Source organism: Glycine soja, chromosome 20 (assembly GCF_004193775.1).
Source record: "Glycine soja cultivar W05 chromosome 20, ASM419377v2, whole genome shotgun sequence".
Classification (NCBI taxonomy): Eukaryota; Viridiplantae; Streptophyta; class Magnoliopsida; order Fabales; family Fabaceae; genus Glycine; species Glycine soja.
Genome location: NC_041021.1, coordinates 2,814,823 through 2,831,752, shown reverse-complemented (window position 1 = coordinate 2,831,752; position 16,930 = coordinate 2,814,823). Strand labels below are relative to the sequence as shown.

The 16,930-nt window shown below is 30.2% G+C and overlaps 2 protein-coding genes and 1 non-coding gene across 3 annotated transcripts; 1 reads left to right on the top strand and 2 right to left on the bottom strand.

The window, feature by feature from the left end:
• Positions 1 to 405: 405 nt before the first annotated feature.
• Positions 406 to 4,040, top strand: LOC114402788 (erlin-2-B-like). The gene is made up of 9 exons (XM_028365465.1): positions 406 to 688; positions 1,595 to 1,718; positions 1,797 to 1,864; positions 1,953 to 2,012; positions 2,105 to 2,263; positions 2,586 to 2,732; positions 3,036 to 3,250; positions 3,364 to 3,472; positions 3,547 to 4,040. Exons 1-9 carry the CDS (start codon positions 578 to 580, stop codon positions 3,637 to 3,639), a joined length of 1,086 nt encoding a protein of 361 aa, XP_028221266.1. The 5' UTR covers positions 406 to 577; the 3' UTR covers positions 3,640 to 4,040.
• A 1,249-nt stretch (positions 4,041 to 5,289) lies between these two features.
• On the bottom strand, positions 5,290 to 9,714 carry LOC114403267 (ras GTPase-activating protein-binding protein 2-like). Its single transcript, XM_028366107.1, has 9 exons — positions 9,521 to 9,714; positions 8,709 to 8,884; positions 7,803 to 8,115; positions 7,416 to 7,657; positions 7,174 to 7,324; positions 6,944 to 7,065; positions 6,786 to 6,851; positions 6,162 to 6,216; positions 5,290 to 5,866 (listed from the first exon to the last, which is right to left on the bottom strand). The coding sequence occupies exons 2-9, from the start codon at positions 8,880 to 8,882 to the stop codon at positions 5,592 to 5,594; spliced, it is 1,398 nt and encodes a 465-aa protein (XP_028221908.1). The 5' UTR covers positions 8,883 to 8,884; positions 9,521 to 9,714; the 3' UTR covers positions 5,290 to 5,591.
• Positions 9,715 to 16,782: 7,068 nt separating this feature from the next.
• Positions 16,783 to 16,854, bottom strand: TRNAT-CGU. The gene has a single exon. It is a non-coding gene; the product is annotated as a tRNA-Thr (tRNA).
• Positions 16,855 to 16,930: the final 76 nt, after the last annotated feature.

Below are 16,930 nucleotides of genomic sequence, written 5' to 3'. Positions count from 1 at the left end.
AGAAGGTGAGGAAATAATGAAACGCAGTTCAGAGGAAACAACGGGAGAAGGCTGGAGAAGGAGGCATGTGGAGCAACCAAAGCTTGAAGCGGGTTGTGGCTAGTTGTGTTCGAATCGAAAGAGAAGAGAAAAAAATAGAAGAAGAAAGAAAGGAAGAAGCATGGGAGAAATAGAGAGAGAAATGAAATTAGGCACAAAAGAAGAAAGTAAGGAAGAGGCACGGGAGAAATGCATAGCTATAATATCACGTGTCAATCTTAAAAAATTTACAAAATTCTAATTCTGTATGACAGGGGAACACATGTCACCACCTGAAGCATGGGTACAATAAACTTTTCCCTAGACATCTCATTTATAAGACTTAGTATAGACTTTAAAGTTTATACCACATATATTTAATTCAAGTGGTAGTTCAAAAGTTGGTTTTCGTACTTCCGACTGAAGCAGTGAGGTTACTCTACGCTCTCCAACAAGTTATTGTAAGTGAATCACGCCACATTCATTTTCGTACCCCAAACAAACCGCCAAGAATCTAAAATAAAAAATAAAAAATAAAAAATAAAAAATCTCCACCGCCATGGATTCGCAGCAACGAACAGCGGCTTCTCCTCGGTCGCCGCCGCGACAAGGCCACGATTCCACCGCCATTCTCTTCACCCTCCTCTCGTTCTTCGCCATTGTCGCTCTGGTAGTACCTCTCTCTCTCTCTCTCTCTCTCAATCTCGGTTTCGTTTTCCGCTTCTCGATAAACGACAACAATGCCTGACTTCATTGCACCTTCGTTGTTTCGTGTCGTTTAGGAACAGATAGTGTCGTAGAACTGCAATGCCATTGCGCTGAATCTCATTCGTGTATATGATCCCTTATCGATTGATTAATCACTTGCTTCAGTTATCTGATTTGGTTATTGATTGGCTTGCTTCTGAATCTCTGATTTTGATGTTTTCTTCTTTTTTTCGATACTTTGATTTTGATGTTTTCTTTAACTTGTATCAATGTGTTTGGAATATTTGCATAATTTCGTGTCATTTTTATTTTATATTGTATGCTATTGCTAAAAAGTGTACTAACTAGCATCATTTCGTGGATTAAATTTTTTAATGAAACAAGCAAGGTGGAGTTGTATTAGCTGTTACGTAAAATGTGATATACTAAATGAGGTGGTAATCTTTCACAAAGTGAATGTAATCACTAACATTCGATTATCTGCTAACACTTTTTTAGATTGAGGAATGGTGGAAGGTTCTAAATCGCTGAAATTAAATGATAATGAATAGGCTATTGGTCTTGATTCGTTGTTGCTTGGACATTAATTCTTGCTTACTATTTTTTTGGGTAGAAGATCAGTTCAGAAAATAAAGATATTCTGCTTATGATTTTTATTTTTTTGACTTGTTTATCAATGTTGACTATATTGGCCATTTTACTGAATTAATCTGGCTTTCCAAAAGTCTAGTATTTGATAATGATCCATGTAGCTGACCACATAGTGAGATAAGGTTTAGTTGTAGTACTAGTTCTTACCATTGGAAAATATATTTAAATTGATTCTTCTCAACCTTTGAAGCTTAACAACATGTGATATCCTCTACAGGTTTTGCTTCCTTCAGCATCACCATTCTTCCAAAATAGCTTATCCATCCTGCACCAAGTCCCTGAAGGACATGTTGGGGTATATTGGAGAGGAGGTGCCCTTCTGAAAACAATTACAGAGCCAGGTGCTAAATACTCCTTTGTTTTCTTCAATGTATACTAGCAAAAAGGTTTGCTTCACGTTCTGGGTATTAATTTTCCAGGTTTCCATCTAAAGATGCCTTTTCTAACTCAGTATGAACCTGTTCAAGTTACACTTCAGACGGATATGGTAAGTTGATTAGAGCAAGTTCAGGATGGAAATTTCAGTTTCTTTTGGCTCTGTAGTTCATATTTTTGAATTATGGTGACTATTGCAGGTGACAGATATACCCTGTGGTACTAAAGGTGGTGTTATGATCAGTTTTGGGAAGATTGAGGTAATAGCCAATATTTTTTATGTAATCTCAGATTTACTAATATTTTTTTCACATCAATAATTTCATAGCAGTGATGTATATTCTTCTTTTAGGTTGTGAATCGACTCCGTAAGGAATTTGTCTTTGAGACATTGCTCAACTATGGTGTACACTATGATAAGACATGGATTTATGACAAGATTCATCATGAGATTAATCAGTTCTGCAGTTTTCATTCTCTGCAACAAGTCTATATTGATGTCTTTGATCAGGTTATATTTTATATTTTTTTGACGTATAATTTTACAGCCATGATTTATTTTAAACTGGTTACTTCCATTTATTAAGAATATGATAGTTGGACTTTATGAAACAGTTTGATGTATGCTTAGTAACTTTTAGCTTCTGTTGTCATCCACTGAAAAGGAGTTTATGCAAGTCTCAAGCTTTTATTGTTTCATTTCATACCTTGCGATTCTTTTCCTCCATTGTACCATATGAGTTACCCCAATATGCATCTTTGGCTTCTGGTTTTTATCCTTTCTTATTGTATCAAAAAATATGTTAACAATGCTATCATTGGGATCCTTGCAGATTGATGAAAAGATGAAAGATGCTCTTCAAGTTGACTGCACTCGCTATGCTCCAGGAATTGAGATCTTAAGTGTCCGTGTCACAAAGCCTACTATTCCAGAAAGCATAAGACGCAATTTCGAACAAATGGAAGAGGAGCGTACTAAGGTATATTTCCATTAAGAAGAGCTGTCATGTTAATATGTGTGGAGCTACATGTGTAAAACTTAGTTGATATTTGAAGGAGCCAGGGTTATTAAACATGTGTGAGCACATGCACATATCAGTACCTTTTTCCCCCTTATGATTGATCTGTACTGCCATTTCTCTGAGATATGTATCTTTTGTTGATTCCCATAAATGCTTCTAGCAGGATTTTGTATGCTAGACTCTCCATCATTTAATTTTAGTTTTAGCTCCTCTCTTTTCTAAATGATGTTTAAGCAAGGTGCTTTGGATGTTATGGGCTAGGTCTTAATAGCTATTGAGAAACAGAAAGTAGCCGAGAAGGAGGCAGAGACTATGAAGAAGATGGCCATTAGTGAGGCCGAGAAGAATGCCAATGTTAGCAAGATCCTTATGGAGCAAAAATTATTGGAAAAGGATAGTGCTAGACGACAAGAAGAAATAGAGAATGCAATGTACCTGGCACGTGAAAAGAGCCTGGCAGATGCAGACTTCTACCGGTGAGATTTTCCTATTCCAAATGTCTTTGCTAAATGCAAGTTTATGATTAAGATAATATGATATATATGATCTTGGGAAAAAAAATGAATTTTATTGTTTTTGCAACTTCAAGTGTAATAAAGGAAGCTGAAGCAAACAGGCTGAAGCTCACCCCTGAATTTCTTCAGCTAAAATTTATTCAGGCCATTGCTAATAATACGAAGATTTTCTTCGGAGACAAGGTATTCCCTTCCTCTCCTATGTTAATATTTGTCTGTCCTTGTACACTGACCTGACCTTTCAGCTTGGTCTCCAGGTTCCTAATATGATTTTAGATCAGAGGCTGCTCGGAAACTTACTTCATGATGTTTCTAGTGGGAGAACTATGACGACCAAAGCAGATATCTGAGCTCAGATAACTCAAGCATTACCGATACTTTGGAGAGGAGTTACATCTTCGTAATTATCTTTACACAATGAGAATGAAATAGTTTTTTTTTTGTCCTAGGTCAGAGACCACAGGTGTCTCCAACTCATTGGGTCAGACATTAATCTAATGAAACAGTTTTACAAAACCTTTTTTTCCTTCTTGTGTGGGGAGAATGTAGATAATAGGTGGTCGCTTTTGATGCAGTGGAAACTGGAACAACACACATACACAATCAGAGATCAACTGTTACAGCTAGGCATAAAGGACACAACATATCAGCTTCTTGTTAAGTCGTTACATTTTTCTCATATAAGTATTATATTTGTAATGCATTTGGGAAAACGCTATGCGTTGAAAAAAAATTTACCTTCAGATCAAAATTACGACTTTAAAAGAAACTGGGATTGCTTTAAGATGGTGGTGCGTTTGGATTTGTTTGTGGAACTGTTTGTGTTTCCATTTGAGAAAAATGCATTTTTTGTTAATTATAAATAATAATAATAAAATAAAACAGAATGTGTTGATGTGTTTTGAAATGTTGAGATAGTTATATTGTCCAAGAACTAGACTTAAGACTTTTGTTTAGTGGGAACCATGTGTTTTGAATTGTTCAGATAGGTATATTGTACAATCTCTTTCGGGAGTGAAAGCGCACAAAATGATAAAAATTTAATCTTCTTTTACATTTTTAGTACAAACAGTCAATAGTCAGAGAAATGCATATTAAGGTGCAATGCGATGTTATACTTTTTTCTCTACAAGGTGGTACTTGGAAAACTTTCAGCAGAAAAATACAAGGTTTTGGTCTTGCATTCACAAGGTCATATTACTTTGACTTGACTGTATCATCTTATGTACATGGATGGAGGAACAACAACACAGTCAAAGTTTGTTATCCCTATTCTTACCTTACAAAACATAATTCACAATATTCATCAAAGAAATAAACTTGCTAACTTGTTAAAGGTTACAAAACTAACAATATGGAATAAAATTTCAATGACACAAATTTTGTTTTGAAGTAATGGACAAAATCTCTATAATAATGCAAATTCTCCATATAGAAAACATGTTATTGTTTAGGAAACTTAAAGACAGTTTAGTCACCCTTGGTGTTGGAAAGACATTGGTCATGATAGTAAAAGCAGCAACAATCATGACAATGACAATAATGGTGATAGGCATAACTAAAATTTTTTCAAGTGAATATTAGATGAGATAAAATTAATATATTATATTTCTTTCATTTTAAATGATATTTGGTATCAAAAACATATTTCCAAAAATAAAAACATGCAGTTTTACTTTTATATTTTTATAAATAAAATTAAAAAGATTTAACATACCATTTTTCCAATATTTTTTTACACTTAATATTCAATAAAATAATAAAATGAATTTATATTTTATTCAATAGAATATCAGAATAAAAAAATCCAATGTTCAATAAAAGAATCCAAAAAAAAATATAAACAAAAAATTTCAATATTTAGTAAGAGAATAAAATTTGATTTCATTGGTGGGGACAACGTTTCTATAGATACGATTTTCGGCAAATAAAATATACTCTAAAAAATTCTTAAGACCACACAACGACAAAACCCACATGCAACAGACAAACAAGAAGCATAGGAGTTCCAAAGAAAATGGCATAATTGTGGCCAATTCCAAAACAATTATTCCGGAATAATAGATACAAAATTGGCAAAAACAAGAAAAGAAAGTAGTGGGGGGAAGTAGGTATGGGGAATGATGTAATTTAACCAAAAATCTCTGAAGCAAAAGGATCACGACACTATAATAAAGGAATAAATAAGAAAACATAAAATAAAATAAAAAGACTCTAATGCAGTTGCAAACCAATTCCCTCTAGATGCCGCTATCTATAAGAAAATGCCGTTGTCACTCAATTCCCAACAAAATGAATCACTTTACTGAACTTTCACTGATTGACGAGTCACTTTTGCTCCTCCTCCATTCTGATAACTCCTTGGCACAGCTTCTCCATTGCTACGGCCCCCACCGTTATTATTGCCTCCGCGAGGCCGGCCAGAGAACTCACTTCGCTTCTCAAAACTATCATTCCTGTTTCCATAGCCACCACCACCACGGCCGCCACTGAAGTTGCCACGGCCCCTGAAGTTATCATTTCTATCATTCCTGTAACCGCCCCTTCCCGATGAATACCTCCCCCTATCATTATTAGCTGTGCAAAAAACAACAATGCATAGTGTAAGTGCAAAATTCGACGTAACAAAGTGTTATAAGCACCGTGGGCATGGGACATGGCTGCACTATTGCACAAGATCTATCTCCCTAGCAAGTTTACCTAACATTTTCATTTATTTTTATAGAATTTACATGGGATGCCAGCAACTGTTATGCAGCATATCTGGAGCATAAGTCGGTTAGACATTGAAATCACAGAAAACAATAAACAAAAGTTGCCAACTTAATTTTGAGAAGTTTATATTGACAAGAAAAAAATATGGCTGACTTACCTCGCCTTTCTTCAATTGAAAGTCTACGGCCATCCAAGGTAACGGGAGGAGAGGCCTGAAATAGAAATACGGCGGATAAATGTAGGACTCAAATAAAACAAAAGTAACCATAAACATGCAAAATTAGCCAAGAAAAAGAGTAAGCACATGAGCTATATTGAAATCCAATTAAATTCATATGTAGAAAAAGCACCCAGTGCAACACATCCCAAGAACTAGGGGGAAAGATCACTGACTTTGTAAGATCAATGTTAGCATTCATAAGGCCCAAGCAACTACGACTGTTGACACCAAAGTACCGATACAGGCAGAAAACCAAATTCTAGAAACCCACAATTTTTCCCCATATCTATTTCACTATAATTACTTGAAAAGAGCTCGTCGCAGTATAACACTTACAAAAAACTGCAGAGGTCATTGAACTATAAAACACTTGCAATAATGCTTTTACCAAAGAAACAACTAAAGGATTGAAGAATGTCAAGGAATTTCAAGTTTCAAAAAATAAATAATTTAGCGTCATCTACAACACCTCCATATTTAGAAACTCAAGTAAATGAACAAAAAGAATGCAAAATCAAAAATGTTAGAAATCCAACGAGGGAGATATAAGCATGCCAATACCTCAAGTGCACTTTGCATTGAAGTAGCCGATTCAAATTCCACAAAACCAAAACAAGATTGCTGTTGCTGGAAATAAGAGCAAAACATTGTATCAATACTTGAAGTTGTTGAAGTGCACTATATAAACAAAATCACAGAAATGCTTGTAACAGACTAACCTTATTACTTCTAACTTGAATACCATCCTGTTTAATGGGCCCAAATTTCTTGAAAGCACGTTCCAGCTGTTCCACTGTTGCATTCATGGGCAAATTTGCAACAAATATTGCATAAGCCTTGCCTGTGGAAAATGAATTACATAAGTTACAACAAACATCCAGATCAATGAGACAATTTATAATAAACTCTGTACACAATTAACCATTCTAGTTCCAGTATGGGAACCCACCTCCATTCTCATTATTCTTTTCTGGTGGACTTTCAATGCTAGGAGCTGGTGCTTCTGGTGCAGGTATGCTAGAAACACGTGGTTGTTCAACAAGTTTCACGGGGGAAACCCTCACATGGAAGGGAGCAGCATTTTCTTTCAGTGCATTCACCTTAAATCAATAAATGCAAATAGTCACATATGGGTCAGACACTACAAAAAAAAATACATTGAAGACATGTAAACATATAAATAAAACATACAATGGATGCAAAAGACTTCTTTGGAGTATCTTCCAGTGCATTATTAGAAGCAGCTTTCTCAGCATGATAATGACTATGCTCCTGATGACTAGATTCTTTAACATGATTAACAGGAACCACCTTTTCAGTAACTGATACATTTCCATTCTCCAGTGGTTGACTCACTTCTTTGCTGACACTAATGTCAGCATCAACAACAGCAGTTTGACTAGGAGGAACATCTTCAGCAACATGAATGACCTCTGTATCCATAATCAAAGTAAAAAATTTAAAACCTAGACTTACAAGTTACAACAAGAAAAGCAAAATGTTAGAGGAAGAAAATGAAAAAAACAACATGAATAGGATCATATATTTAGATAACCAGCATGTAAATAGAAGATTTACCAGGCTCTGGGACAAAAGCATCTGTTGGAGCACTTTCATCAGCGGTAGCAGCATCATTTGCTGGCACAGATTCAATATCAACTGACTTATACTCATCAACATATCTGAAAACATCATTCAAAACAAAGTAGCCTTTGTCCTGAGGAGCTAGGAAAAAGGACTGAGTAAACTTCCTTTTCAGATTGTCACTTCCAGTTAGGCAGCCAGTCACAACAACAATTACTCCATCCTTGAATGAAGGCTGCGCATCAGCACTCAGAATTTCCACCCTAAAGCTTGTGTAATCCAGAGAGAGTATCTTTTTATTAATTTCCTGCACCAAAGCAAGAAGATCATTGATTTCAGCAGATGTTAAATTATTTGACACAAATCACATTAGTCAAAGTAATAAAACACAAAACACTTGGACTTATGCACCCAAATAAACTTAGATAGCCATGACCTTTGGCAGTTAAAAAAAGAATTGGTAGACACATGATTTCAAATGCTTCAAAGAATTAATGTTAACTACTCTTTGGAGTCATAAAAGAGGAAAAGCTGTAAAATTAAAAAGTGGGCTAGGGGTGGTAATTAGTTACACTCACCAAAGAATGTTGTCTGTTGACTGTGCATGCTATTAATAATTAATAATATACTAAAAAAAAATCAAAATATGGCACCACCCTTCTCATGAAGAGCACAGGATCCAGGGTGCTTTCCATATATTACGAACAGAATCATGTTTCAAACAAATAACCACTTTTAATAGAAAATGCAAATGGCTACCCTCAGCATTCACAATCCAGGACATGAGAAATTAAAAAGTGCAGTTTAAAACAAATTCCATTAAACGTGTGCTAAATCTGCAATCATATAACTCCGAATGTCATTGCAATAACCAATACTCCATCCATTGCTTGTACTTACCAGAGTAGTAGTCACCATTGTCATGGTACCATCTTCTTCAGGTCGACTTAGGATGCTAGACTCCTGGTAAAATCTGTGGACTTGGTCTGGCTCTTGATGCAATATGGAGTAATACTGCTGCACAAAAGCATTGCCAACCATCTGAGTGGTTGATGATTCTTCGGACGCAGCCATCTCTGCAACACGACAACAACACAAAAAATCAGTCTTTAATCTTAATAACAGACAGCACATACATAGTTATTTCAAAAGAAAAAAAACAATTAAAGAAAACAACAAGCCATCATTCAAAAGAATACACACACCACCAAAATGCAATTAACCATAGCCCTCCATTACTAAAAAACCAACACCTTCAGTAACCACACATTTGTCGACAAAAGCATTCCAACACCCAATCTTGCCTTTGAAACAACCCAACAACAACAACAACAACAACAACAACAACAACAACAACAACAACAACAATAATAATAATAATAATAATAATAATTTATGATTTATAATAAACAAAAAAAAACATGATTTTTATTTATCTAAACCTTTTTTCTCTCAAAACCCTAAATCTCAAACATGGCAGGTGAACGAGCAAACCCTAATCAGCCATCACTGAAACCGTATAACAATAAAAACAATACAGACACAGAGGGAGAGAGAAAAACAAGTAGAAGATTATTTTAAAAAAAAACGAAAGAAGGTAAAAATCGATCAAATAAGAATTAGAAAACGATGCTGAAACTTAAATTAGAAGGGAAAAAATTAGACATTTATTTAAAAGGAAAAGAAAAGGAAAGAAGCTTTGAGGTAGGTACCTCCGAGGAGCGATGAAAGGCTCAGAGGGAGAGAAGAGAAGAAGAATAGTTTGCGGGAGAGAGTGGAGGCGATTGAGTTGAGTGAGATCTCTGTCGAGTGCCGATGCGAAAATATTGACTATATATAGTCCCCAACTTTTTTTACCATGTTTTCTGGCTCGTGGGAATTATTAAAGCTTGGTTTGGTTTGGTTTTATCACTGAGACGAGGCCCAACTTTGTTGGCTTAAGAAGTTTCTTTCATTTGCTTGTGTTATGATGGGTTTCAAATAGGAGGTGGGACCGTCTTCAACAAATAACACATTGATTAAGATATATGATATTTTTGAATTTTGAATCTTATCAAGAGATATGATAATCAAACGGTCTTACAAATTTGATTGGATGTTAGATTTTATTATGAATAAATTGTTTTTAAAAGAATTAATTGGTACTATACATACTAATAAAATATATTTATTTTTAGATAGTCTATCCCTTAAAACTCCGTAGTGAAACATGTTGGTCTTGAAATAAATATGGGATGTATGACCTTTCTCAAAGTTTCTCCCAGAGTGTGTGCATGAGGATAAAGTCAGTGGTGGACCTATGTTCAAATGAGGGGGTGCAAGCATTTGCATCCCCTTATTTTTTAAAATTTATCAAATTTGTAAATAAAATCTTATATTTTTTATATTTTATTTTATCTATATTTATATAATTGAACCCACTGATTTTATTTCTTATAATTTGCTCTCACTGACTTAGGGTCTTGAATCCGTCTGAAGAATTTTGTATTAAGTTTGTAGGATCAGTCATTGATGCTTTAAATCGTCAAACCTGATCTTCGAGGTTTCGAGATCTTCGAGGACAAAGTCGTCAAGATGTCAAAAATTAAAAATGTTACACAATCACTCTCATTTTATTTCACAACATGCACACTAATCATTTTTTCTCCCGATAATGATATTTTAAAAGAGCTTACTAACCGAATAGTCAAATAATTTTTTCCACTGTTAAAAAAAGTTAGAAGCTAATTAAAATAACTTATCAAAACAAATGATACTTTGTATTGTGATAGAAACTTTTTTAATTGTTAAATTTATTACTCAAATTAATCTTTCTAAATTTTTTACTTTCACTAGTTTAAAATTATACTAACAATGTCAATTAAGAATTATCATGTTCATATCTACATTCATAAAGTTATATTTATATACTTTTTTCATGAATTTTTATATAATTCATTGAATAACTATATAATTATATTAGGGCTTAATTATGTCAATGGATCAAATCCTATCAATCTTTTTCTAAAAATAACTCTCAAAGCTTAGACATATCACACATATCAACTTATTGTGGGTGTATAAAACAATAATTGCATGATCTACTGGACAAAATTAATGCACAAGTACAAAGTTTACCTTGTGGATTTTCAGAAATATTTCTTCAACAAATACTTAAAATGATATGCGTTAGTATCAATTGTTTGACTTTATCCTTGACAATTGATTGTGTGTTATGTTGTCTTGTTTCATGCCAGGTATGTCCTTGTTTTAGTGTGATTATTGAGGTATATGATATGATATTATTACTTTAAATTTTGAATCTTATCATTTATGTGTTTATTTCTTTGGTTCTATTATATTTTAGATTCTGTTATAGACAACTTGTTTTTAAAAGCTTAGATGTGATGTTTTTTTATTTAAAGAAAATTTTAGTTTAATTTGAAATTAATCTTTAATATTCATCAAATCAAGTGTGTTAAGATCTGTCAAGAAAGATCAAATTGTACAAAAGTTAAAAAAAATGTTTGCAAAATCTAAATAATTAATATATAGTTGTTGAATGAGTTATATAAAAATATGAAAAGTATACAAATGCAACTTTATAATGTACATATAAGCATGATAATTCTTAATTCATGGTATTGTTAGTATTATTTTATTTTATTTTTACAAGAGTATAATTATAAATTAATGAAAGTACAAAATATGGAAAGAATAATTTAAATAACAAATAAGTAGGGGTGGGTAAACGGACCCAAGTCCATGGATTGGCCCGCGATCCGCGCGGGTTACGAACCAATTTTTTTTAAACGGTTCTTGGTTATGTCATATTTTTTTGTTCGCTCCGCCTAACCCGCGAACTATGTGAGGTCCATGAGTTGCCCGCAGTTCGTTAGGTTTGATTAATTTGACCTTTACCCAATTAACTAGGTTTGATTTTCTCTTTTTTACTTCAAACTTTTCTTTTAAAACAACACATAAATAAATATATTAGATAAGATAAAAATTTAAAGATAAAAATAAAAGATTTAAATTAAAAGATGATAAAGATAAAAAAGGATAAGATAAGATAAATAAAAGATAATATAAATAAAAAATTAAGATAAAAAAGATAAGTAATAGAATCTTCCTTTTGATATTTTCTCGATCTTTTCCTCTTTTTATCTATCATTTTCATATATGCAAACGATAAATAATAAAAATATCAATTCTTATCATTTAAGCCAAAAATAATTGTTAAATAAATATTTTTAAAGATATTTCAATATATTTTTATTATAAAAAATAGCTCACATCAAAGATGGAGAAGACTCAAACTACTTCAAATATCGAATCATTTGTTGTTGGAGATGTTTAAATTTCATATTTTAGATTTATTGCTTGAATTTTTTTTGTTAAGACATTATTTATTTTATTGATGTAATTGAATAATTATTGAGATTTTATTTACATTTATATTGAACTTAATTTCATTGTATTATATTTTTATTAAAATTGAAATTCTTTTAAAATTACTATTTGACCCGCCGGATCCGCAGGGCAGGGACAGACCAATTTATTTAGCCCGTGTAAGAAGTGGGGCGGACTGACCCGGTCTATTGCCAATACAAACTTATGCGGATGGACCTTATGCGGTACGGGCTGACCCGCTTACCCACCCGTACAAATAAGGGTAAATTTAACAATTAGAAGACCTTATCTGACATTATAAAGTATCATATTGAAGTAAATTTATGACTTGATTTTAATTTTAGTCCCTTTCTCTTTTTTTCATTTTATGAATTTTGACCTTGTTTTTTTTCTTGTGAATTCAATCTCCTCAACAATTTATTTTAATAAATTTGGTCCAAACATTAACTCTCTTTCAAATTGTACACTAAATTTTAAACCTGTATTACGAGTTCTTTTAAATTATAGATTTTATATTTGTATTTATTTATTTAATATATATATATATATATAAATAATTTTATAAAATATTTATACCATATTATGTTAATATGCATATGATTTTTGTCAGTTTATAGTTAACATTATAAATGTGTTTATTGTAAAATTTATTTTTTAAAATAATATTTTTTAAGTTAATTAAATAGAGTTGTTCATTAAATTAAAATGATACTTTAAATATTTTCAACAAATGATTTTTATTTATCATTTCAAAATGATTAATATTATAAGGATTATTATATATTTCAAACTTTATAACTTATAATCTACGTATACATGAAATTATAAGAATAAAAAATTGCAGAGTATCTTATAATTGATCGTTAAGAAAAATAATATATTACATGAGTCTGTTTTATTTTTATTTTTTTAAAGATATTTAGTTAAATTATTAAATTTATGAATGATTAAATTTCATTTAATATTTTTTAATATATAAATAAAGCATTAATAATATTAAATATGAAATTAATGTGCATGTTCAATTCTATTTTACTATATGTACTAGACTTTATATTTTTATATTTTATTTAATATTTATATAAAAATATATGTACATTAATAAAATTTATTTTAAAATATTTATTATCGTATTAAATAAAATTATATTTATCTTTCCCACAAGAAAGAGATTATCAAATCATAACACACACTCTCTCTTTGAATCCCAATTTTTTTATCACCTTCTCCTTCATCATTGTGATTGAATTTAACCTTTATTAAATATATTTTTGTTATTATGAATATTATGTTTATATGTACTTGATTTTTTTATTGATAATTAATCATTTTTAAATATTTTCAGTGAAAAAAATTAAAATTTTATTTTTAACTCATATTTTAATCATTTTGCAATGAGATTTGTTTATTCTATATCATTATTTAATTTTCATTTCATTACTTGCTGAATTTTGAAGTTATTGGTCTATAATTGCATTATGCTTTATAAATACTATTTATTCGTAAAAGATTATTATATGATCAAAATTTCATATCTTATAATTTAATTGATATAAATATTATTTATTTATAAAACATTATTGATATGTATAACTCTATTTTAAATATTATTACATATTATTTTTCATATGTCACTATTTCTATTATTTTTATTAATTTAAAAAATATAATATTATTAACAATTAAAATTATATTATTAATTTCTAAATTAAAGATATTATTGATGTGCGTTACTATTTTTTAAATATTACTACATGTCATTTTGCATATGCTATTATTTTAATTATTTTTTATTATACTAAAAAAGACAATGTTAGTAATAATAATAATTTTATTATTATTCCTTTTTAGCTATTTTATATTATTATTCATATTAAATATTTAGTATATTATGGCCTGAATTTGTAAGAATAAAATGCTATTATTGTTATTATTATTGTTATTATTATTATTATTATTATTATTATTATTATTATTATTATTATTATTATTATTATTATTATTATTATTATTATTACAACATCTATGATAATATTATAAATTTTAATGAAATGAAATAAAAACTTTGAGTATACTAATATATACACATAATAGCTTATTATTTAATTTTATCCTTAGTTATTAATTTAAGAGAAAATTGAATCATAAATAAAATATTTTTATTTATTAATGTCAACAACTTTATTCTTCATTAAATACAATTAGAAGCATTAAATTCAGTTGAATTTAACTACTATTATAAAGTTAAATGATAGGTCTAATAGTTAAAAAAAATTCAAGTGAAGTTTACTTATATATTTTCATATTTTTATTTCATATTTATATGTAAAAATTATATATACAATAGTAAATAAAATTTAAAACATTTAGTAGAATATTAAATATTATGATATTATTTTGTGGTTGTAATCATTTTTTGAAATCAAACCGGGATTATAAATTTTGGGGGCTTCTAATCCCTTTTTCTAAAATCGAATTAGGTTTTATAAATTTTGTGGGTTGTAATCATTTTTTGAAATCAAATCAGGGTTTAAAAAGTTTATGGATTAATCCTTTCTTTAAAATTAGACAAGGGTTTAGAAGTTACATGATTTTTTTATCCTTTTTGTCTATAATTAAATTAAGGTTTTTCAATTTTTCTATTTAATTTTTTTAACATTGAATTAGGATTTTTTTAGTTTCATGGCCCAACAATCCATTTTTATGAAATTAAATTAGGATTTTTAATTTTGTGTCTCAATAATCTTTTTTTAATGAATAAAATTAGTACTTGGTAGTCCAAGTATAATTATATATATATATATATATATATATGTATATATATATATATATATATATATAAACTAGTAGGCTCACCAAGCAAGACAAAATAAGATTAAGGTTGAGACCTCACTAAAGATGTGCTTGTTGGGGTTGAGAAAAGATGTCTTGATTGAGGCAAAAAAAAATCATTGACAAAGATGTGGCAAAGATGCCTTAAGCAAGGTGGAGCTAAAGATTGGCTTGCCGAGGTTGATCCAAAGATGCACAGACAAGGTAAAATGGAAGATGTCCTAACCAAGGTTAAGTAGAAGATGTTATCCAAGGTCTAGATGAAGATACCTTGGTCAAAATAGAGGCAAAGATTCTTTGATCATGGTTTAGTGAAAGATGCCTTGGGTGGGACCAAACTAGAAATAGTTTGGTTAAGGTTGTGCTAAAGACACTTTGGTCAAAGTTGAGTTGAGTATATACTTTGACTAAGATCAAACTAAAATTACTCTAGTTGAGATCAAGTTAAATATACTTTTGTCGAGCCAAAGTTAAAAATACTTTAGTTGAGCCAAAGTTTAATTTTTTTTTTATATTTGATAAAAAAATGTTTTAAAGAGTCATAACTTGTGGGTTAGGATCTCTTGAACCACCTCATTAAGTGGGAGACCTTGTGCTTAGGCCAAACTAGCACCTTTAGGTCTAATGATGAGCTTGTGACTCATTCATTATGATGAGCTTAAGCTGACGATGATCTCTTGAGCCCTCTCATTCAATTATGACTAGTGAAGAAATCATTAGAGTTTATGGAAATAATATTGTCAATGCACATGCAACTCATATAGTAAACAAGATGTAAAACTTATTTTTTTATTTTAATATTATGATGACATACTTATTTGATTCACTAAGAATTACTTATAAGTGATGATCTTCTTACCATTTTAAAAGATTTTAATCTTAGTAAAATTATCAATTGAAGTTAAAAAAAACCCTTGAAACTAATCATTTGATAGAGTAATACAATAGAGAAATCACTTTTGTTATGAAATTGACGCTAGAATGCTAGATTGAGGATTTTTTTAAGACAATAAATATATTTTTTTGTTAACATCTAAGAAGAAATTTGATGACCACCATTTATAAATGAAAAATATAAAGTTTATTATCAGACAAATTAAATGTCATTCATAAACAAATTTACATAATTGACTCATTTTTTATTTTAATATTATGATGACATACTTATTTGATTTACTAAGAACTACTTATAAGTGATGACCCTCCTATCATTTTAAAAGATTTTAATCTTAATGAAATTATCAATTGAAGTTGAAAAAAACCCTTGAAACTAATCATTTGAAAGGACAATACAATAAGGAAACCACATTTGTTATGAAATTAAGGCTAAAATGCTAGATTGATGATTTTTTTTAAGACAGTGAATATTTTTTTTTAACATCTAATGAGAAATTTGATGACCACCATTTATAAATGTAAAGTATAAAGTTTATTATTAGACAAACTAAATGTCATTCATAAACAAATTTACATAATTGATCAATAAGATTGACGTAATGATGTAAGATTTTGTTATGTTCATACGTGAAAAAATGATCTATTTATCAAGATAATAAGTGTTTACTAAAAAGTAACTACCAAAAATAAAAAATAAAAAAAGAACATGTTTTATATATATACTACAAAAATAAAAATTCATCTTCATTGTACATTACAACAGCTAGGCTAAATATTTTGAAATATAAATTACTAGCGTTATCGTAAATTAACAATCAAGTCACTAAATGTCAATAAATTATGTGAGAAATAAAGCTCCCGGCGAGGATCGAACTCGCGACCTTTCGCTTACGAAGCGAACGCACTACCACTATGCTACGGAAGCTAATGCTTATACTTACAAAAACAAATTTTTATAAATAGTATATTTTAATTACGACGACGAAGCTAGCGCGAAGTCA